General features: G+C 49.0%; 12 protein-coding genes across 12 annotated transcripts; 8 read left to right on the top strand and 4 right to left on the bottom strand.

The window, feature by feature from the left end:
* Window positions 1–39: 39 nt before the first annotated feature.
* On the top strand, window positions 40–1390 carry ARB_02020 (uncharacterized protein; the record flags this gene model as incomplete). The annotated part of the gene is made up of 2 exons (XM_003011745.1): window positions 40–190; window positions 375–1390. 2 exons carry the CDS (start codon window positions 40–42, stop codon window positions 1388–1390), a joined length of 1167 nt encoding a protein of 388 aa, XP_003011791.1.
* A 306-nt stretch (window positions 1391–1696) lies between these two features.
* Window positions 1697–2822, top strand: ARB_02019 (uncharacterized protein; the record flags this gene model as incomplete). The annotated part of the gene is made up of 4 exons (XM_003011744.1): window positions 1697–1817; window positions 1877–1946; window positions 2006–2162; window positions 2208–2822. 4 exons carry the CDS (start codon window positions 1697–1699, stop codon window positions 2820–2822), a joined length of 963 nt encoding a protein of 320 aa, XP_003011790.1.
* A 386-nt stretch (window positions 2823–3208) lies between these two features.
* On the bottom strand, window positions 3209–4055 carry ARB_02018 (uncharacterized protein; the record flags this gene model as incomplete). Its single annotated transcript, XM_003011743.1, has 3 exons — window positions 3209–3359; window positions 3420–3934; window positions 4023–4055. 3 exons carry the CDS (start codon window positions 4053–4055, stop codon window positions 3209–3211), a joined length of 699 nt encoding a protein of 232 aa, XP_003011789.1.
* Window positions 4056–4105: 50 nt separating this feature from the next.
* ARB_02017 (uncharacterized protein) lies at window positions 4106–4529 on the top strand (the record flags this gene model as incomplete). The annotated part of the gene is made up of 2 exons (XM_003011742.1): window positions 4106–4184; window positions 4270–4529. 2 exons carry the CDS (start codon window positions 4106–4108, stop codon window positions 4527–4529), a joined length of 339 nt encoding a protein of 112 aa, XP_003011788.1.
* An 865-nt stretch (window positions 4530–5394) lies between these two features.
* Window positions 5395–6465, top strand: ARB_02016 (DUF803 domain protein; the record flags this gene model as incomplete). Its single annotated transcript, XM_003011741.1, has 1 exon — window positions 5395–6465. The coding sequence occupies one exon, from the start codon at window positions 5395–5397 to the stop codon at window positions 6463–6465; it is 1071 nt and encodes a 356-aa protein (XP_003011787.1).
* A 1073-nt stretch (window positions 6466–7538) lies between these two features.
* ARB_02015 (uncharacterized protein) lies at window positions 7539–8801 on the top strand (the record flags this gene model as incomplete). Its single annotated transcript, XM_003011740.1, has 2 exons — window positions 7539–7903; window positions 7982–8801. The coding sequence occupies 2 exons, from the start codon at window positions 7539–7541 to the stop codon at window positions 8799–8801; spliced, it is 1185 nt and encodes a 394-aa protein (XP_003011786.1).
* A 245-nt stretch (window positions 8802–9046) lies between these two features.
* Window positions 9047–9415, bottom strand: ARB_02014 (uncharacterized protein; the record flags this gene model as incomplete). Its single annotated transcript, XM_003011739.1, has 1 exon — window positions 9047–9415. The coding sequence occupies one exon, from the start codon at window positions 9413–9415 to the stop codon at window positions 9047–9049; it is 369 nt and encodes a 122-aa protein (XP_003011785.1).
* Window positions 9416–10254: 839 nt separating this feature from the next.
* ARB_02013 (uncharacterized protein) lies at window positions 10255–11136 on the top strand (the record flags this gene model as incomplete). Its single annotated transcript, XM_003011738.1, has 3 exons — window positions 10255–10500; window positions 10660–10761; window positions 10813–11136. 3 exons carry the CDS (start codon window positions 10255–10257, stop codon window positions 11134–11136), a joined length of 672 nt encoding a protein of 223 aa, XP_003011784.1.
* Window positions 11137–12521: 1385 nt separating this feature from the next.
* Window positions 12522–13438, top strand: ARB_02012 (uncharacterized protein; the record flags this gene model as incomplete). Its single annotated transcript, XM_003011737.1, has 4 exons — window positions 12522–12696; window positions 12786–13021; window positions 13174–13255; window positions 13326–13438. 4 exons carry the CDS (start codon window positions 12522–12524, stop codon window positions 13436–13438), a joined length of 606 nt encoding a protein of 201 aa, XP_003011783.1.
* An 829-nt stretch (window positions 13439–14267) lies between these two features.
* ARB_02011 (transcriptional activator (PtaC), putative) lies at window positions 14268–15365 on the bottom strand (the record flags this gene model as incomplete). The annotated part of the gene is made up of 2 exons (XM_003011736.1): window positions 14268–15209; window positions 15267–15365. The coding sequence occupies 2 exons, from the start codon at window positions 15363–15365 to the stop codon at window positions 14268–14270; spliced, it is 1041 nt and encodes a 346-aa protein (XP_003011782.1).
* A 1062-nt stretch (window positions 15366–16427) lies between these two features.
* ARB_02010 (uncharacterized protein) lies at window positions 16428–17549 on the top strand (the record flags this gene model as incomplete). Its single annotated transcript, XM_003011735.1, has 1 exon — window positions 16428–17549. The coding sequence occupies one exon, from the start codon at window positions 16428–16430 to the stop codon at window positions 17547–17549; it is 1122 nt and encodes a 373-aa protein (XP_003011781.1).
* A 484-nt stretch (window positions 17550–18033) lies between these two features.
* Window positions 18034–20322, bottom strand: ARB_02009 (uncharacterized protein; the record flags this gene model as incomplete). Its single annotated transcript, XM_003011734.1, has 1 exon — window positions 18034–20322. The coding sequence occupies one exon, from the start codon at window positions 20320–20322 to the stop codon at window positions 18034–18036; it is 2289 nt and encodes a 762-aa protein (XP_003011780.1).
* Between the last annotated feature and the right edge of the window lie 1288 nt (window positions 20323–21610).

Raw genomic sequence — 21610 nt, 5'->3', positions numbered from 1 at the left:
CAAAAGGGGATGTGGTGTTTTGTACGCTTCATAGCAATAATGACATCACAACTTACAGACAACTCACGCTTCAGCTTGCTAGCTATCATATACAAGGCAGCAGCTGCGCGTGGAAGAGCAACGGAGTCTGGCGAGAAAACAAAAAAAGAGATTACAGTCCAGAGCGCTCGAAAAGTAGCTGATGCAGAAGGTTATATTATTGGCTTGCCCTTGCATACCCCTCGAGATCTACCAACTTGACAAGCGTTACCTATATAGTAGTTATAAATATAATATTACTTAGCCGTTATATTATTCTCGGAAAATAGTAGGCCAACAGTAGTTATCCATGGATGGATTAATTAATATCACGTGATATCTCAAATTAGAAGTAGGTTCTCGCAAAGCGCGTCTCGAGCGTCCAAAAGAAGAGCCAAAAGAGCCAACTATAAAAGCAAAGAAATTCTATATAATGAAAGAAAATCACAAGATATCCTTCTATTTCAAGCCCGCAGAGTCTTCTCCAGAGCCACAACCTGTAGCGGGCGTGAAACGGCCCAGCAGCAAAGATGGGCCTTGCTCTTCGTCACCACCACTGACTTCTTGCCCGCCAGACCTCTCATCCCCCGTCCAGCTTACCTCTTCTCTCTCAGAGCCCAGGCAGGAGCAGGTTATACTGCAAGACCGCTCAAGAAATGATAGCTCTGGCGCTGCCGAGACAAGCCATCACCAGCACACTCCCATGGATGAGCCAGCTGTCTCGTCGTTCACAACTGTTCCCGGCTCCCAGCGGGTGTTCAAGGACGGGCAGATTGTGATCACAGCATCTGACGACGACGATGATGACTACTCTATTAATTCCATTGCCATCTCTACGGATGAGCTGCTGGCTAAGTTCTTGGGCACCTCGGGCCAGAATGAAGGCTCAGATACAGACATGTCCGGCTCAAAGGGCCGGAAGAGCTCGAGGGGCAAACCTAAGCCCAAGTCCAAGGAAACACAGACAGCCACGGCCAGAACAACACATAAGTTCTCCCTAGATGACCTCGTAGCAGATGCCATGCATGACAAGGAGAGAGAGGCCCAGGTGTCGGCTGCAAAAGTGCTCATCCAGGAATCCATGGGCAAATACAAAACCAAGGGCAAGAACCCCACTGATAAAGATGATGTATATGCCTCTTTAGTTTCAGATACCTCAGATCCAGTTGCTGCTCGGCGACTGAAGGATGCAGTGCTGCGGACAGAGGCCCTTCGACAAGGTATAAACTGGTCCTTCTTTCGTGATGATCCACCAACAGTCGATGTTGAGCCTTTCCCAATCCTGTCAGTAGATCCTGAGTCTTGGGAGGGTGTCCTCAGAGGTGAGATGTCGTCTACTACCGGTCGTATATTATCTTTTCTATCATACTAAATCCCGCAATAGAACCTTCTTCTCGTGATAGAGCGTTTCTATCAGGTGTGGTTGGGGAAGTGCTGAAATACATCCCCTTACAGAATGATGTTTTACTCTGGATTCTACAGTCAGGTGTGAACTCCTATACCAAAAAATGAAGTGTTGATTATGTGCATTGCTAACAGGCAACTAGTGGCCACGGAACCACGAGATGAACTTCGGTTTGCATATATCAGTACTCTTCAGGTTCGTTAGCCTAAGTCTACCTCCATACATAGGTTAAACCCTAGTTAATAATACGCTTAGGTTTCTCCTGAATATCTAATGGCTTCTCTCGTCCAACCTTCGCATATTGATCGCTTGTTTGCAACGCTGGGGGCGAGAAGTAGCGCACTAGATGCTGCAGAGCCTCTAGTGCCTGATACTCGTAATGTTGATGAAGAAGGTGAGTACCCCCTTACACTAAAATTAAGAGAGTTGATTTTTCTGATCAAAATTTTTTAGAGTCATTACCCCCCGTAGACAAGAAATATTTATTATCTGTTTTAGCACTACTTTCTAACATAGCTGAAAAGTGAGTCCGTCTTCCTCGTTTGTCTTTCCTTGCCTTCCTACTAATAACTGTATCTATAGACTAAATGCTTTGACTCGTGAACATACATTGAAGATCCTATTTCGCTTGGCGCTCGACGAAACTGTCATGAACGATGGAGCGGTCTGTGCTGAGACACGACGAGCAATTCCTGCGTTATTCGGCCAGACAAAGTCTTCTGCTCTACCAGAGGCCAACGTATGTCTTCCAATAAATTTGCTTGTCCGTTGGTAGGCTAACTAGTTCCAGGCCCACGAGTTAGCCCAAAATACTTATCAAACATTCAAAGATACAACTCTCCAATGTCTTCTACTTAGAAATATACCCCCAATAACCCCAGAGATTGCTTTGTTCAGATGTCGTCTTGCATCCGCCTTTCTGTTCATGGATAGCTCGCCACTCGATAAGTCGGACTCCGAGCTGATCAACCTACGGAAAATCAGCTCACAATTAAAAGGTGAACGTTTTAGAGTTAACGAACATCGGCCGGAAGATAAGGAGCCATTTGACTTTGCCAACTTAGCTGCTTTAACCACAATACTTGACGTGGCGATTGACTCAGGGACTTTACAGCGTTCTTTCTCAGATAAGGAGGGGGAGATTGAATTTAATAAACAGGTGGATAAACTTGCAGATCGAGTGAAAGCTATATTTACTGCTATTCAGGATTCTGGTGCCTCACATATGAAACGCACTGAGGCCAAGGAAAGCCTGCAAGCACTTCATTATCGGCTTGTCTATACTGTGAGGACTAAACCTGTCGTGAAGAAGTCCTATTTTGTTTCCTCGAATGACGATGGCTATGCCGGGGGTAGTGGAAAGAGGGATATTTTGGAAAAGTTTCTTGGAGTCAGGTGAAAGCAGCAGCCTATGAAGAAGATATGTGAGATGATACCGGACATTTCTGCCATTTGCATGGTGTATATAGATGAAGAGCCATGATACCAAAGCGAGAGGATGTGTAGAATAAAATACAAGCGATAGCAATATTCTAAATGGTCATTGGATCCAAGAACGGCTGCAGCTAGAGCTAGGTATACATCTGGCATGCTTCTAGTATTCAATGGAGGGAAGGATATCCCCGTTAAGGTTGGGAGGTACAATGGTGGCTGACAGCTAGCTGACTGTGACGATGGCGGCGAGATTAGAGAATACAAATCGAAAAAAGGGAGGAGGGGTGTGAAAGCCCGCGCAATGCTCAAAAGAAAGAAAAAGAGAAACAGGGTCGAAACACCAGGGACGAATTAGTCGTAGAACTTGCGATTGGCGTTCTTGCCGAAGAGCATCTCTCTGACTGTGGGTAGGGAGTCTGCCTCCAGTAATCTCAGACGCTCTTCAAGTGTGTTGTTATATTCGATTTTCCCATTGCTTCCGAGAATGATAACACCACCAGCCCTAGGTTATACACTGTTAGCAAATATACCCATTCCGAGTAACAAGGGGAACTAGACATACGAGTCTTGGGCGAGTGGTTCACGCTCATCAATCTCAACGGTGGCTTCCCTTCCAACCTTATCCTTGAACTCCTTGGAAGCATTCTCGGCGGCCTTTCTGACAGCAGCATAATCGGCTTTTCTGGCTCTAACCTGCACTTTGCTCTCGTTCAAAGCGTAGAGTCCCTCTAGAATAAGGCCGGCTAGTGTCTTCTCGTAGTTGGCACCCTTCTTTCCCGTGGCAGCAGTAGTAACCTCTCCTCTGGCCCGCTCGAACAATTCGTCCAGGAGTTGCTGTCTAGCTGAGAGAACCCGTAGACGAGTCTTGTTGGCAAGGGTGGACTTGGTGATCTGCTGCGACATGCTCGCCTGCTTGAACTTCTTCTCGTACAGCTGGTCGATAGAAGCAATCTCCTGTCGTACAAGTTTCGATTTCTCGATGGCGAATTCCTCATCCGCCTTGAGATTGATCTCTCTGGCCTTCTCGAGAGCTTCCTGTCGGATGAAGGCGGTCATCTTGCGGAGCTCGCCCGCGACCTACATGCGATGAAATCACCAGCCATCAGCGTCGGAGCAACTTGACTAATGGGTATAACCGAGCCCCGCGCAGGAAAAAAAAACGTACCTGGTCGTCTGAAAGAGCATGGCTTTGAGACATCTTGAAGAGTGCAATGGACGGGTTATGTGCAGTGGTCGTAGATAGGTAGGATGCTGGAGCTCGAAGGCAACAAGCAAGCTGCTGTTAGCGAGAAAGTCGACCAGCAAGACCAACAGGAACGGCAGCTCTGTAAATACCTGTGTGAAATCCTCCCGGCCGGTGTCTTTTACGGAGCACAGTTGCTGGTCAGCAGAACGGAGATGCCGGCTGTCAGGTCGTGATTATTCTGCTGCCGTCGTTGCTCGATGGGATGGCGATGTTGATGTTGACGTTGGAAGTCAGCGAGCGACGAGAGTGGACGGGGCCGGCGGTGGAGCGTCACCTGCTCTGCTTCCCAACCACGGCGAGCTGCTCGAACGACCAGCATCCAACGTCCTCGCCAGCATCACCTCGACACATCACCCAGCGCAGTTGCAGCTATCACCCGGCCATGCCCTCACGGCCATCCTCTGCACTTCTGTCTCACCCTGCTAGCATATAATATAAATATAACTCGCTCATCGACTCCCGCGCGCCGCTTCGCCTCCACCATGTCCCTCGCCAGTCAGTAGCCAGCAGCTACGCACACACAGAAGTCATACCAGCTTCACTGTCTTCTCCCCTTTGCTCCAGTTGAATACCAAATGCATGGGGATATTCGAGATGGGCCTCGGTCACCTGTCGCCTACAGGGGGCATAATAGTACGTTTCTGCCTCGTTCAGAGAGCTGTTTGACGGGGCTTAATGCTAATGCGACTTGCGACTGGACGTTTAGATCGGTGTACTGGTCGGAGTGATATCAACGAGTTTGCAGGCTGTTGGACTTACGCTGCAACGGAAATCGCATATGCTTGAAGATGAGAAGTTTCCCTACGACACGCGCCGGCCGGCCTTTAAACGGAGAAGATGGCAGGTTAGTGGGGACATCGCCTTGATGCTTTGGTTGAATATACACGGAGATAAACAAGCAGATGGACATGACGGACGCTGACGGTGGACGACATAGATCGGAATGTTCATGTTTGTCAGTGCCAATATCGTCGGGAGCACCATACAGATTACGACGCTGCCTCTACCAGTCCTCTCTACCCTACAAGCTGTACGTCTCCGTACCCCCTTTATTCTTCAAGCCCTTCGAGCTATGGCCTAACATTTTATCACCTCTCAGTCCGGCCTTGTTTTTAATACCATATTTGCAACTCTAATCCTAGGGGAGCCGTTCACGCGGTATTCAGTAATCGGAACATGTCTAGTATGCGCTGGCGCTATTCTGATTGCCACATTTGGAGCTATTGGCGAACCCGCCCACACTTTGGATCAACTACTTAAACTCCTTGTTCGGCCTGCGTTCCTCCACTGGATGGCTGGAACGGGCGTGGTTGTTCTGCTTCTAGTCCTAGGAGCTCGTGCCTTGAAGGTGTCCCCTACACCTGCCCAGGCAAGGGGATATATGTCCATTTGGTCTCCGCACCTCCATCACAGTCCCAGGATAAAGCTGGTACGCGGGATGATATACGGATCACTAAGTGGTATCCTATCAGCCCACTGCCTTCTCCTTGCAAAATCTGCAGTCGAGCTGGTTGTACGAACGATTTCGGATCAGGACAACCAGTTTGTCTATTGGCAGTCTTGGATCATCCTACTTGCGCTAGTTGCTTTGGCCCTGACTCAGATGTACTATATGCACCGCGGCCTGAAATTGTGCAGTACAAGTGTCTTATATCCTTATGTGTTTTGCGTTTACAACATAATCGCTATTTTAGATGGCTTAATATATTTTCACCAGGCCTCTCAACTTTCCGGGATACACGCTGGATTGATAGCCCTTGGAACGGTCATTCTACTGTCCGGTGTCCTTTGCCTTTCTTGGAGATTGGAAGAATCCCCTACGCATCCCGGACAGGCTGCCGTGCCTCCTCCAACAAGCGCTATAGGTCCTGGTCTTGGTTTAATGGAGGAACCAGATGCCTCGGCTGCAACATACGCCGATTTCATACAACCCCATGACGAAGAATCACATCTGGGCGAACGTCAACCTCTACTACATCATACACCCCGTCTCCGACAGCCTTCTAGTCCCTTCAACCACCCATATCGAGCCTCCACCTTTTCACACAGACGTGCCACCAACCCAGGTCTAGAAACTGCAGAGATCTTGGCAGAGCTCCGAGACGACCAAAACGAAGATGACCTCGGCGGCCGTCGAGAGCTACTTGCTCGTTCGGCTCTCCTCCCCCATGACTCTCCATCGTGGCCTCGTCGAGCGTCAAAACGACAACGGCGTAAGAGCACAACTTCCGTTTCAACCGGCCATAGACGTTTATTTTCTCTCTGGGGAACGTCCAGCGAGACTACGGTGCCTACAGGCAGTGACCGGGATAGCAGAAAACTCACAGATTCCAAAAGAGCAAGTTTTGCAGAGAGATCTTAGTTCCATCCAGACAGTGCTGCATCTCGGGGCCAGACACCTTTATCTGAGCCTAGTTGCATGTTCCATGTTTGGGATTTTCTGCTCCCTGGCAGTAATGTGTACTCATATATGATCGTTTCAACACCCGGGAACTTTGTGTACTGACCTGACAAAGATGTCCCCGATAATGAGCGGAGTGAAAAAGGTGGCCTTTTTTTTTTTTGCCTTAATACCCCAAATATTGTATGTATTTAACGAGTAGATAGTCCTCGGATAATTCAATAGACGCGTTTCCTATGTTGTAAGTTGTAGGTGTGCTGCTGCTTCATCCAACTATCAAACCTGACAAATTTATGGAATGTATAGTTATGGAACGCATCTCCTGCTCAGACGACTTATATTATGCTTGCGAATCATAGATACTTGTGTTTATGTCTGTAGACCTAAGGGCGTAGCATCTGGAGCAGCCTACAATCCTGCCCAGGGCGAATATGAAATTGGTTGGAGCGAACTTTGTGTTATTCGCTATGGTCTGAGGCTATGAAACGAACCTGAAACCAGTCACTCCTTTTTAGTTAATATCAAGTTTAACCGTGCAGGGGCACCCTGAGACTCCACTGCAAGCCCAGATTTCACCGAGCCCAATCGATTGGCCAAAGTTTCCAGCTTCTGGCGCCCTAACCACCCAGCATTGACCACAAGTGTGTTTGATATCTGCAGTCCAACGCCAAAGAGAAGGCTCCAGGTTTTGCTATTTGCCAGTTGGTAGAGTGACACATCCTTTCATCGAGCGACACCTGCCTTGTAACTTACAACTTCACCACAAAGACAACCTGGCTGATCGACTGGCTACTAGTTTATGCAGTGAAAGAGCGGACTAGCTCGTATAACAGGAAGATATACACCGAATATTCTATAGTTAGTTAGTATGTACGTGATATCGAATGTCACTGTGTCTCTTCCCATTCCACAGCTCAATATAAAACCCAACCGCGTCTCGCAGCTTTCTTTTTTCTTTTGAAATAAAGACAGAAGAACACTTTCTTACCTCTGTCATAGGTATCTCCACCCCGCATTACCAGCTTCGACTCACTATGAAGACTGTGCCATTTCTCTCGCTGCTCCAGGCAGGAATATTGACGTCTGGAATAGTGGCGCAGAATATCGCTTTTGTGGGCAGCAACGCCAACGCCATAGCGACTGTTAGCTTTGATACCAAGACTGGAACTTTCAAGGTTACCGGAAACAACACAGATTCCAGCACGCCGTCATGGCAGGAAGTCTCGAGGGACGGCAAGCTGCTGTATTCTATCGAGGAGACATCGACTGAACATGCCTTGACGAGCTACTCTATCGGTCAGGATGGGAAGCTGAAGAAGCTGAAGTCTATCAAGGGGCTGGCAGGACCTGTCTCCTTGGACATGCACCCTACCCAGCCTATAATCATCACTGCAAACTAGTAAGTTGACGATTGATACGTGCCGTGTACTCCGTACGGAGTACATTTTGTGTATGTACTAATGCAGCGATAAACTAGCGGCTCAGCGAGTGCTTCGGCGTACTCCTCAAAGGACAACGGCGAGCTCACCCACCTGGGAGACTTTATGTTTAAAATGCAAGGCAAGGGGAAGGTACCAGACCGCCAGGACGCTCCTCACCCGCACCAGGCGCTCTTCGACCCAACCGGCAAGTTCGTGCTTATGCCAGACCTAGGCTCAGACCTGATCCGCATCCTCAAGGTAGACGCAGGACAGAAATTCAGCGTTGCACCTCCCAACAAGGTCAAACCGGGGACTGGGCCTCGCCATGGAGTGCTGTATCCAGCCTCGGACAAGCCTCGGTTTTACTATGTCGTTGGCGAGCTTTCCAACACGGTGACTGCGATGTCCGTCGAATACACGGTTGAAACGATCAAGCTTACCGAGATCCAAACCCTATCTACGCTTCCAGACGGGCAGAGGGGGGCGGCGGGCGAACTCATCCTCTCGCCATCGGGCAAACACCTGTATGCCTCCAACCGGCTTGACAAGGTCTTCCCTGGCTCCAGCTCCGTCGCTTCGTATACCATTGACCAGATGACCGGCAAGCTGAAGCTGCTTGAAATCTTCAACGGCGGCGTGGAGAACATAAGACACATGTCTATCCACCCTAGCGGCAAGTGGTTTGTTACCGAAGGCCAGAATTCGAACGACATCAAGGTATTTGCACTTGACCCTGAGACCGGAAAGGTGACACCGGAGGCCAAGTCTACGCTGGAGATAGAAAAGCCTGTTTGCCTGCAGTGGTGGCATAACGGTGCTCAAGAGAGTGAGGCCCCCGAGGCTGGCACCGAGACTGAATGCGAATTCGATGACTAGACGAGCATCTCAGCATCTTGTCTGCGACCTCGAGGCTAAGGGCTGGCCCTGATGATGTTCTTTTCCTTCTACGTTTTATGATAGTAATTAATGATACGGTCTTCTGCACGTTCGTAGACTAGACGTAAGTTATATGGAGACTTGCAAATAAGAATAAACACCCACATAGCCTGCCCTCCTCGACTGCCTAAACAGCCGAGGCAAAAAAGAAGAAGAAGCGCCAAGACGAGTTGGCCAACAGAGAATTAGACTTTGCTTACCTCAGCACTACTTACGGAGTACTTCCTTACATAAGCTGAGAGCAGCCTTTCTTCTTCTTGCTTCTTCTTCAGCTTCTCTTCAGCTTGCTCTCGCCCTTTGCACTGTCCCTGCGGGAATACGAAGGCGAAAAAAATAAGGGCCTGATCGCTTGATCGCTGGCCCACCCCGACGCTAAAAGGACAGCCGGGAAGCTGGGTGCAGAAAGCAAGGAGATCTCCAGGCTGAGCAGATCTGATCCAGACGGGCAGCATAGCGAGACGGGGGAGACGACGAGCAAGAGAGCAGCGAGAAGACGAGGCCCCCGGGCCCTCCAGCCAGGACAGAACCGGCCTAGTTCCCGTGTCCCCCGTCATCCCAGAAGCGCTTCCAGAAGGCAGAGAGGACTTTTGAGACTTTGAGGGCCGCGGCGTGTTTGAGGGTTCTGCATGCTCAGCAGGAGGCGCAGCTGGTGAAACGCCGATCCTTTTGTCTTCCCGCGCGCGCCCTCGACTCGACGCTAACTAAGCCGACCTGTCTGCTATGTACATACATACACAACCTGTCGCCGAACCCAGCGTAAGAGAGAAATAATAATAATAATAATAATAATAATAATAATAATAATAATAATAATAATAATAATAATGTCTAGACTTCTTTAACTCCTCTTTTCTATTTCTTTTTCTTTTTTTTTTTTTCCTCTCTGCGTGGCAAAAGAGAGCGTGGCTATAAATAGCATCAAATAGCTGTATTATATAAGCCGCCGTAACAAAACGCCACCGTAATACGGTACAGCCCCGGGCGCGGCGTCATGGCGGGCGATACGGCGGCAGAACCGCGCCGACGATGTTCCGTGTCAGAACTAGGCAGGCGGTGAGCGCCCCCCTTCGCCGGCCGCCCGCCCTGGCGCTTTTCCTATTTCTTCGCCTGCTCGTCGCCCTTTTCGCCCTTTTTTCCCTCTTTTACTCCCGACCTTACCCAAACCTGTCACTCTTCCCACCCCAGCGCGTTACTCGATTCGGCCGCCCGTCCCTTTTCGCCCGCCAAACATCATACCTCTTTGGGAACAGCAAGCAGCCAGCACCAGCACCAGCAACCAGCAACCACCGACCGCAGACGCTCGACAGCAGACTCACGACACAGCTCGCTTCTCGCCCTCCCCGGCCAGCAGAGACCACCGCCAGCTCGCCGCCGCGCAGGACTGCCTATCGCCATGGCCGACGTCGCCGCGGTGCCCCAGGAGAATCCCTCGCCCTCGCAGGACGATCTCGTCCCTCCGTCCGGCAACGGATCGGCCTCCCTCGACTCTCGCAAGCGGCCGCGTCCTGCGGCCGACGACGACGACGACGACGACGACAAGCCCGGCCGCGAGCGTCGCAAGATAGAGATCAAGTTCATCCAGGACAAGTCTCGCCGTCACATCACCTTCTCCAAGCGAAAGGCCGGCATCATGAAGAAGGTTGGTTGTTGGCAGATCTAGATCACCGCGTCCCCATCACCAATCTCCATCTCCATCACGATCTCATCTCGCGCGCACACACCCATATATCTATATACGAGCAACCGGGACTAATATGTTCGATAGGCGTATGAATTGTCGGTCTTGACGGGCACCCAGGTCCTGCTGCTTGTCGTGTCCGAGACTGGGCTCGTCTACACATTTACGACGCCAAAGCTACAGCCGCTCGTCACCCAGTCCGAGGGCAAGAACCTCATCCAGGTACGCCCGTGGCACACCCGCCTTCTCATGAACTACATCTAACATATACAGCGCTGCTTGAACGCCCAAGAGCCTACGGGAACAGAGAACGGAGTCGAGGCGCCAGAGGTACCGGCAGACTCACCCGATGAGGTCGCCCAGGCCACCGTCGCTGCCCAGCAGCAGGCCGCCGCGATACCGCCCCGTCCACTGCATCCAGGGTACAACATGGGTGGCATGACCAACGAGCAACAACATCAGATCGCGTACTACCAGAATCTCCAACAGCAGCAGCAACAGCAGCAGCAAGCACAGGCTGGAGGTCAGTATTCGGGCGTGCCCGCTGGTACGCGTATACCGCAGCAGTCCACCACCACCACCACTACCACCACTTAACCTTCTTCTCACTTCTTGATTCCTTCCTTCTTTCCTTTTCTTTTTATTTCTTTTCTATCCCTCACTAACTCTGTTCCATGCAGAATACTAAAAAGGGAAAGCAAATATGTCACCTCTCATCTCAAAAGAAAAAACACGACTCTCACCTCTCCTACTTTCTTCCTTGGCCGCGCATTTCTAGACCGGCCGAGACTACATCTTTTTTTTTTTTCTTCTCTCTCTCTCTCCTACCTACAGCCTGTATAGAGGGAAACCCATGGGAACAACTCGCCTGTCCTTCTTCTCCTCGACACCGTCTCAAAGTCTCCCTCCTGTTTCCTTCATCTCTATATCCTTTCTAGAGTTATAGCCTTTCCCGAGCCATTCCGTCTCAGGTCAACGTTCCGCCGACTTCCCACACAAACCAGGGACCCATTTCCTCCCTCTCCTGGTACCTCTTCTCACCTTTCAAACCTCTTCCTTTTCCCCTCCTTTTCGGCGGAACTAACAATAGGAACGCAACACCTATGACACCCAGTGGATATGATTACTGTTATATGATACCAATTCAGCGGTGGATCCCTTGAGATCAATATTGTCTACTTTTTATCCCGCATCTTTTTTTCATCGTCCTCGTTCCCCCTCTTCCCCTATCTTTTCTTTTCTTATCACCAAACATATTACACACGGGGATGGGGGTTTTTATATCGGAAACCCAGGAAAGGGTGAGGGGTTCTGGTGTTTGTTCTGTATCTCTTTATGATAAACGTGTGCCCCCTTGACTTTGCTTGCTTTCTTCCTTAGCACTCTTATATGCTATTTCTACCCGTCGATGTACCGTGCTCTTTCCCATCTGGTCGCTTCTTTGCTCTTATATCTATCTCACTCTATATTCCGATCGGTTTCGTTCGGAAGGGAAAATGGACGAAGGCATGTCTTATAACAAAAAGGTGTCTCCTTGTGTTTTTATATCGCCCATGATCGTTCCCGTCTCTCTGCGTATACTGGCTTCCTCTTATCATGGTCTTAGCATGATTTTTATCAAGAAGATGTATAATTCACTGATCTATACTTAAAACAAATACGTGCTGCTCTTTACTCAAATGTCCTTGAATGTACAGTAGCTCCTCTCTTGTGTAAGATGGCGGTGCTACAACATGACTGGTCCGAGGCCCTTGTCACAATTTAGCCGCCGAGCTGCTGCAACCCGCCACCCAACCTAACCCGGTCCCTACCAATAGATCACAGCAAGCATCAGTGAGCACAGCCAGGACGCAGGACGACAGCATGGGGGAACATATTATTTACCATGGCCCTCGTCCTGGGCCCTGTTTCTTCTGTCGTCTTGTCTGCTTCTTTTCCCACTATACCCATATCACCATCGCTATAAGACTACCCGAACAACCATGGGTTTCGCCATCAACAAGGTCCTAACGGGGTACATAATCGCGGACCTCCTTTTCCTTCTGGGCGGCATCATCCTCCTTCTGGGCTCAAGGCTAGGCGAAGCAAGCCTCCATCATGAAAGAAACGTCGAGAACGTCATGAGGTCCCTGCTCATACCTCGTTGTCCCATAATCCGTTCGTCATCTGCTCAGCTACCCACATATTTAACTACTTACTTTGCCAACCACACACACACATACTTACATGTGCGCATCGGTATATAGCCTCCCTTGCCAATGCAATCTGCGTCTTCGCAGCCTTCCTCTGCTCGATACCGGTCATTGTGTTCCCGCAGAACGGAATATGGCTACGTCTTCATGGCTGGCTACTCGTCTTCAGCGGGATTTTCACCCTCAGCCTAGGTCTGAGTGTTTGGTATGAAGCTCTGCGTACCCGCTCGACGCTCCAGCCAATGTGGTCCAGGGAGACTGGTGACATACAAGGCCTGTTGCAGAAGAAGGTACGTCATTTCTATGCATCCTGGACCCGGTGTGATTGCTCGGTCTAACGGTGGCTCTGCATGATTAGTTCGATTGTTGCGGGTTTGAAAACAGTACCTCGCCACTATACCATTACGATTCGACTTGTATGTCGGATCTGCTTGCCGCACAGAAACCGGGCTGTATAGGGCCGATGTCTGATTACGCCTTTTCGTTCTTTGGCAATATATCTACTGCTACCTTTGGCATTGTTGGTACGTTCGACTCTGGGACTTTGTATCAGGCTGATGGGTTTGATGGTGTGCTGACACTGTTTTATGATAGCAATTGATGCCATTCTCCTCCTGTGTGTTGCAATGCTGTTCAAGGATCGCAAGGATAGAACAAGATATAGACTCATTGACGAGAAATATGAACTTGGCATGAGGCAAACATGAGTGCTGGGCCTTTCATTTAATATTTATTTAACCCTTTTTCTTTTTCCGGTATACCAATGTATGATAACCCTTAACGACCAATATATTCAGAGAGAAATGTTTTAATTTCAAGTCATATCATTTGATTCTTTTGCTGTCCACAAAGCATCAGAGCCATGTTTACTCGCTCATGCTTTCACACTATGCCATAATGTACACCAGACCCGCGCAATGATCTAACTAGGCAAATATCAACATCTTCCCAAAAGAAGCCGCAACATTGTGCAGGGTGAAGATTCAAGGACAAACACATCCCGTTCCACGTAAATGCGACAGAGAAATACTAGCACAAAGGAAAAAAGGAGAAAAAGTAGGGTTCGACAAAGGTACAAATGGAATAAAAAAAAGTAATAACGAAAAAAAAAAGCCATGTTTTGGCGCCGTTGACCAAAACGCCCCCCACTGTAGTTAGATGCCCGCCATCCCGTCCGGCATTAGAGAGAACTTGACCTGCTGCATTAAACAGAAATGAAAAATGGTATAGTTAAGATGGGTTTGTCCGATATGGCGCATGGATTAGATGGGTAGTTGTAGTATGTGTAAAATTTCCAGGGAAGATAAGAAATGAAAGACCATTAGGTCCTTCCTTTTAAGCTTGGTAGTTTGGTGGTAGATAACTCGCAGTGGTGTGGAAGAGTTCGTTGTGCCGTTGCTCCAGTTATGTATGCAGAGTGGCGTGGTCGTTGGTAGTCTTTTTTTAAACAGGGTGACTATCAATAAGAGATGGATAAGATGGAGGTTTTTTGTCTTGGATATTGGTATCGTGAGAATGAGCGAGGAAAAAGCGAATTTATGCTTTTTGTTTCCCGGCTTTCCCATTTGCAGGAGGTTTTGAAGCTTCTACCGAGATCGTATCTGCAGTAGTTCCGTTCTTCAGTTTGCTAGGCGCCGCGGGTTTTTGACTCTTAAGTTTCGTTGCCAGGCCGAAATCTTTCTTTTTCTTAACTGGACCGGCGGCACCTTCTTCCTCGCCTTCACGTACACGTTTTCGTGCGTTCGCAGGCTGCGATGGTCCAGGTGTACCAGCTTCGCTGTTGGCGAGGGGAGTGCGAATTCGGCTCTGTCGTGTTGAGATACCCAAACATCTGTCAAGGTGCTGGGCACTCTTGGTAAGAAGGAAGTACCGTGGGCAGTTGGGGCATTTGGTTGTAGGAACATAAACCTTGTCTGGCTTTGGCTGAAGAAGAGGGTTGGGGCCAGGAGTCTCGGGAATAGATGGTGGACTCGAGCCTGGCGTGCCCGCTGCAGGCTGAGTTTTCTTCTTCTTCGTGATTTTCTCTACGGCGAAATGGTGGCCGTGAACGTCCCTACCATGAAGGTTAACGGGGGGTTGCTTGCGACAGTATTCTCGGCTTGCATCCACTGGGCGTGACCCTTCACCGTATGCTGGATATAGCAGGCGGGGGAGACGGCAATTTGGACATATTATCTCCTTGACTGTTTCTAAGGGGTTACCCTTTAGGTAAACCTTTCCACTGTCGAAAATGGCGCTGTCGGTCTCTAGTCGAACTCCTCTGCTTTTTACTATGTGCTCGTGTGAGGCTGATGTGCCAGCATCAGCAGTGCCGTTCGCCTCTTCGCCAGAGTCTTTGACCTTTGTTGATTCTTCGGCTAGCTGTCTTGCAGTGACAACTGCTGACTGCTGACGAGCAACCTTTTCTTCCTTGTGCACCTTTGCCACAATATCATGAATTATGTTATAGAACGTATCATCTAATATTTGGCGAGTCTGCTAGGAGTGTTAAAAATAACCCGAACCAAGACCCGTTCTGATGAGAGAATGACTTACGAATCTGGCAAGATCTGTAGAAGACATAGGATCACTTTTTGCAGCTTCTTTACTTTTTTCTGGGCCAGCCATAATTTGAGCTCTGTCTATTATAGCCATAATGTTAGAAAAGGTATCAAGAATGGCGACCACCGGAATTGAAAGAAATGGGAGATGTAAGAGTGCGAGTTATGTGGCGTAAAGAGTGGACGAAGCAAGAGGAGGGGAACTATATATGATGGGAAGAGAGTATGCGTGTTGCTGAAAATTCGAGCACTGGCCGATTGGTGTTATGAACAATAGCATCATCGACTAACCCGCTTATTGAGAACTCAATGTCCGCCAATGCCAAAATAGGACATCAGCCTGACATGCTTCCATTAAGTGTCTTCATCCAAGGATAGCAGCCTGAGGAGCTATGGTAGGCCGAGCACAGTACTTGTCAAGCTCGTTGAAGTGGGTGATGTAGCCGCCGAATCTCGGCACCGGGGTCAAAGGAGCGGTTCGGGTCCGGCGCTGGAGCGGCAGGACGGCAGTGAAACTTGTCGAACGGGAAACGTACTGAACGGTATATCCAGTCCTCGGTGCCAATTTACTGCGTCAAGTCGTCAATGTCTATCGCTACTGTTATAGCACCAGGCAGTTAGAAAGCGTTCTCGGCATTAGGGGCGATGCTAAGGGGAGGTTGGAGTCTTCCCGCGGAGGAGCTGGTAATACCTGTCTAACGGGCGAGACCTGAGCTCGCTGCTTACCCAAAGAGTGCCCGGCGTCTCCCTACCAACGCCGTCCTCTATTTCTCACGCACAAGATCAGGATAGGAGAGGCCTAACTGCGCAGCGCCGTGATAGTCATCTCTTGATGGCTTCGCCTGCGGTGTTTTCCTTCTTGCGTCCTCTTTTTTTCGCCCAGCGTGCTTACGTCATCTAACTAACTTAGTGACCGCAGCTTAATCTTATCTTATCAATCTAGTTAACGACGCTCCCACGCGCGCCGTCGGGGTGACTTTTCGCTGCCTTCTTAAGCAAACGTCGAGTCATGAGCAACAACCAGCTGCGTCGACAGCGTTGGCTAAGCTACATAGCTATATAACAGCAGCTGCTCCAGGGCTTACTCCATCCTTTTATTTACCTAGCCAGCTCTCTCTGCGCAGGCAACGGCTAGTTAGCGCTCCGTTGGCCCGTCATGTCGCGTCTGTTCTCCGCATCCAGATCATCGCGGCCTTCCACACTGCCCACCACAAACCCAGCAGCCTCTGGACAACATAACGCCGACAGGTCAGATAAAGCAGAACTGATATCTTCCGTTAAGAGTGGTCTGCCGTCTATGAAGCCGCAAACTGTCGTACCGCCTCCCCCAATATGCTCGTCTCCCGCAAAATCTAACCCCGCATTCCATAATCTCACCCCATACCCTCATGTTGCGCCGCCTATATCAACTCCACATCCTCATGTCACCATCAGCCAGGTCAAGACTGCGCATGTGCCCTCACTGATGCGAATAACGGGTTTGCTTCTGCCAGTTCGCTACCAAAATTCGTTCTATACCGCCACTATAACTGATCCTTTCATCGCGTCCGTCTCGCGTGTGGCTGTATATCATCATCATCCTCTTTCAAATATTTACGGAACAGCGTACCTAGCAGCCAAAAGCTTGCCTTCCCCTCCTTCTCCCCCAGCATCCGGAACGGACAAGGTGGTAGGCGGCATACGGTGTCGTCTGGAGCCGGCAACGCTCCCTTACCCTTCTTCTACTGCCAAGGCAACAGCATTACGGCCTGTGGTTAATCTCTATATCCAAACCCTACTCCTCCTTTCCCCTTACCGTGGGACTGGCATAGCAGCCTCCCTGTTAGACTCTCTCATATATGCTGAGGAACCTTGCACTTCCAAGGACAGGTCCTGCTCTGATGAAGGGGAACAAAAATCGCCTCGACAGGTTTCAAATATGGTCAAACATTACAACATCCGTACGGTTACTGCACATGTCCATGAAACCAACGAAGAGGCCTTATCCTGGTATATTGCTCGTGGGTTCACAGTTGAAGAAGGCGTAATCGAAGGGTACTATCGTCGCCTGAGCCCCGGAGGTGCGCGGATAGTCAAGCTAGAGCTGACTTGGGAGGACGAAGAAAGTACTACGGATGATAATGTCCATACCTGCAACGAAGATGAGGACTGGGAGAAAATCGACGCCCATGACTTGAACATTGGGGAGAAATTAGACGATTACCAGCAAGTTAGCCGCAGCTCTATAGATGAGGGAGAGTTTGGGCGGGAAAATGCTAAAAGGGTACGGAGAGGGTAAACTTCCCTGTTTTCACATACTCGGTAGAGGTGCTTTATATATCGTCCATTTCCCTTTTTATTCCAGGATACCCTTCTCTTAATGCCAACTTACAACCTTGCATGATACCCCTTAGTGCCTAAATTTCTATGTTTCTTTGTTCAACGGCCATACTCTATTGTCCTACAGCCATTGTGCATATCGTAGATTAGAAGAGAGAATATAATTTGAAGTTTACTTGTGAAATATAAAACGTTCAAAGGAAAAATTGCACTATATTATCAGTAGTCAGGGTTAACCACCCCCGTAGCCGGAATATAATGCTAAGCTGATGCTTGGAGGGATAATATCATTGGAGTCCTAGGTATTGGAAATATATACATTGCAAAAGTGGTATCGAGATTTTCGTTAGAGTGTAGGTAAAGACAATATTTGAAAGGGGGAAAAAATAAAATTAAAAAGGAAAGTATGGTATGTATATGGTGAATGGATTGCATTGTGAAGTTCAGATTGCATAGTTTTCAGTATGCAAAAACAATTCATCTTTATTCGGGTCATTCATGACTGTAATTTGTAGCTTGGCGACTGTATTTGCGACGTCAACCCGCATGCTCGGTGGCCCGCACACGAAAACACAGGTCCGTCGACCAAAGTCCTTGGAGAATTGCTTCAACATAAACGGTATATCCGGTCTGCCATATTCTGTTTTCCAGCCGTCCCTTTTCTGCCTTGGGAAAAACGCAAAGCGCATTAGATTCTTCTGTAGCATGGTCGGAGTGCTAGGAAACCCGAAATTGGGGCCATCATTCTCCTCTGGAGACGACATCATAGAGTTGGGTGTCTCAGGGAAATATGGGTTAATATGCCCAGTCTGTATCCGTGGACGAGCGGCTAAGTGTGCGTTTGGCAGCGCAGAGATGCTATCCTCGTTCTCCCTTCGCAGCTCTCTTTCTTTGTCCTCATCGCCGCCAGCTTCTTCTCGAATATACGCAGAGTTTCTCTTGCTAGCAACCCCCTGAAAGACGTCATTCAGTTTATCGTGGAAGTCGCCGCTTTGTGGACGTGGGTGAGAGACGACTTCGGTATTTTTGTCATATCGTTTTGCGCCAGTCAGGTAGAAATTGCAAAACATGGAGTTGGGCGGTGCGCATTCACGACAAATGCGTAGCTCCTCCTTGAACCAGTCCATGGTATCTGGCCGCTTCAAAGCCCATACAACTTTCACTGTTCTGGTTCTGGCCTTTCCATCTCGCATTCTCTTGATTAGGTCGAGTAGCTGGCTTGCAATTGCAGTGATTCCGCTGCCCCCAGCGAAGAACACGACATCGTCAAAGGAGGAGAGTTCTCTGCGAACTCCGCCATAGGGCCCATCTATAAAAGCCCTGTATGTTTTATAGGGCCCTTTCTCCAACGCTGTCTCAAGTACCCTCCTAGTAAACCCACCAAATGGTCGAAATACAAGGGTCATATCACGGTATTTGGATCCATAGCTAGATGGAAAGTCGTCGCTGCAGAGAGAGGCAATGGTGAAAGGATGGTTTTGAAGCATAGATATTCCCGGCATACGGAGGTATACGTACTGGCCGGGCCTCCATTTCATCTGCGTAGGTATTGTGACCTTGACAGCGTTCTCTGGTAAAATTGTAACCGCCGACTCTTCTCCAATGAGGAACGAAAGGCGGAATGGGTTCAACCAGTTTAAATAGAACACCCTAGCAAGGTATGATACTCCCCAAAGAGCAAGGCTAGAGATCAAATAATGCCAGGAGGTGAGGAAGTTATTGCAGTGCCAAAACATCATGGCGATGAAAATCAGGGAAATTGGGATGTGTAAAGTGACAAAGAGTTCGTACATGCGGTGCCGCAATACTGGTAGAGAGTGAACGCAAAGGACGACCAGCGGCACCAGAGCAGCAAGCCCCGATCCATAGATGTAGTAGTCACCCCCGATAAACAAGGAGAATAACGGAAGTGCTCCATCTTCCCAGACCGGAGTAATGTAGAATGGGACCATGTGGACTAGGGCTAAGAAAAGGCAGAGATATCCAGTCCAGCGGTGGAGGACATTCAAACGTTCGTGGCCAATGCCGGTAAAAACGCTGATAATATTTGGCTTTGTGCTTAACGCAATGATCCATGGAAGCGTCGCAACAGCAAGCATGCCTGCTCTAATTGCGAGAGGAGGCGATCCGTCGGTGATGTGAGGATAATACAAAGGCTGGGGTAGGAAACAGTATAGTGTCACAAAGATGAAGGCAAGCAGGACGAGGACAGCAGCAGCTAAAGATGGGGGAACAATTTCAAGCTTTCCAAGCTTTATCACCGGCAGAGGGCGGTAGAATATCCATCTTGCAAAGGCGATTGAGTTGTTTACCCAGCCTATAGATGAAAGAGCCGAGTCTCGCTTAGGGGGTTGGACAAGCGGGCCGGTTGCAGGGAAAAATGCTCGATGGGAATTTGCGGGACTGGGTGTAACCAATTCATAGTCAGACTGGGGTGAGAGCGTTTGTCCGGGGCTAAATAATTCTTCTTTTCGAAGGGCGGCCCTAATCTTGTCTCCCCATATCTGGTATAAGCGGAGGAAAAATGTCAGGACAAATAGTACAATACAGAAGTAGACCCAGCCCAGCGCATACTTGGAGGCTTGTGAGAACGGGTCTAGTTGCGATGTGGCAAGCTGCTCTTCGGTAGTTGCGCTGTTAATCGGGATATCTATGCGTTTGGCAAGTGATTTTGAATATGATTCTGAGCCTAATATGGATGATATGAAGGACTCCCATTGCCTGGGCGGCATTTTGCCCGTTTATCGAGAACAGGGCAGGTTATCAGGCAGTCGGCAGGATTAATGGAGTTCGATATTTTCACTTCGTCAGAACGTCCTCGTGGGCACCCGAACAGCAGTTGCAAACGGTAGGTTACTAGCCCATATTTGTCAGACCGCGAACGATTCTAAATTCAAGTGTAATGGTTCTCCATACTCCATCCAGGTGTGTAAACTAGATTTGAGTAGAATAGGGCTTTGTGATGTGGCTACCTTATCGCGTAGTCATCTGTTGAAATGATCCTGATTGCAAAGAAGTTGATGCGCGGGGTGGAAGGCCAAAATCTATATAGTTTGGGTAAAACGACGTCCGGCGGCTAGTACTCCATAAGTAGGTAGATGGGAGATCAAGTTTTTATATGATATGAGAAGGCTGATTCATGAACTGCATAGATCGACATAGCAAGAGCATGGATTGCGGTACAGATAGTTCTTAAGTGTTGTAGGGATGAGGGGGTTCCGACCGCCGATATATCTTACTTCCCACGTTCAACGGAAGTCAATGCAGTTTTGAAAAAGCAATTCATACTAATAACCTTCAAAAGGATAGTATTATTAGCGTGATTTCACTATAAACCAATGCAAAGCGATTGTGTGGTTTCTGCCAAAACTAAGGAGATAGCTCCCTACGAAAAAGGGCAATCGAGGCGTCACAAAAATGCCTTTGGATGGATTGCGTCGGCCGATCGCCCATCAACCAGCATGGTCACTCTAGTTATTGATTGAGCCTGGGGTGGAAAGCAAGCATGATCAAGCTTTTGCATGGTTGAGAAGAGACCAGGGGTATTGCAAAGATTAAGGATACAGCATATCTGCCTCAAGCGGTTGGCTATGTCAGCAAACGAAGCTATACCAAATACCTTCATTCTCGAGAAGAGAGTGGCGCCAAGATGTGAAGGAAATGCAGCATTCACACAGAGCATGAATGAAGTTAGGGGACCTAGCGAATAGGAGGGCACAAGATGATCGGTCATGGGCCACGGATCAGGGTTGAAGGGCTTTTGTGGCGCCGGATATCGATTGGCCGCAGGCGGCTGCCCCTCCTTCATGACGTCCGAACTCAAATACGGGATCAAGGATCAGGGGAGTGAAGGGCTTTTGCACCGGATAATCGGGTTTTCTCTCAAGGGAGGACCTCAACACAAAAAGACACTGCCGCTGAGATGTCACCATGTAGCCGCCGTGCAACTTTCATGGGGTGCCATCGGGTCCACAGCCTTGGGCCGACTGCAAAATCTTGTGACCATGCTCCGTGCGCCAG

Source organism: Trichophyton benhamiae (assembly GCF_000151125.1).
Source record: "Trichophyton benhamiae CBS 112371 chromosome Unknown Abenha-G-c-62g06.r1, whole genome shotgun sequence".
NCBI lineage: Eukaryota > Fungi > Ascomycota > Eurotiomycetes > Onygenales > Arthrodermataceae > Trichophyton > Trichophyton benhamiae.
Note: the sequence above shows the minus strand (reverse complement) of the source record. Positions and strands in the feature narration are given on the sequence as shown.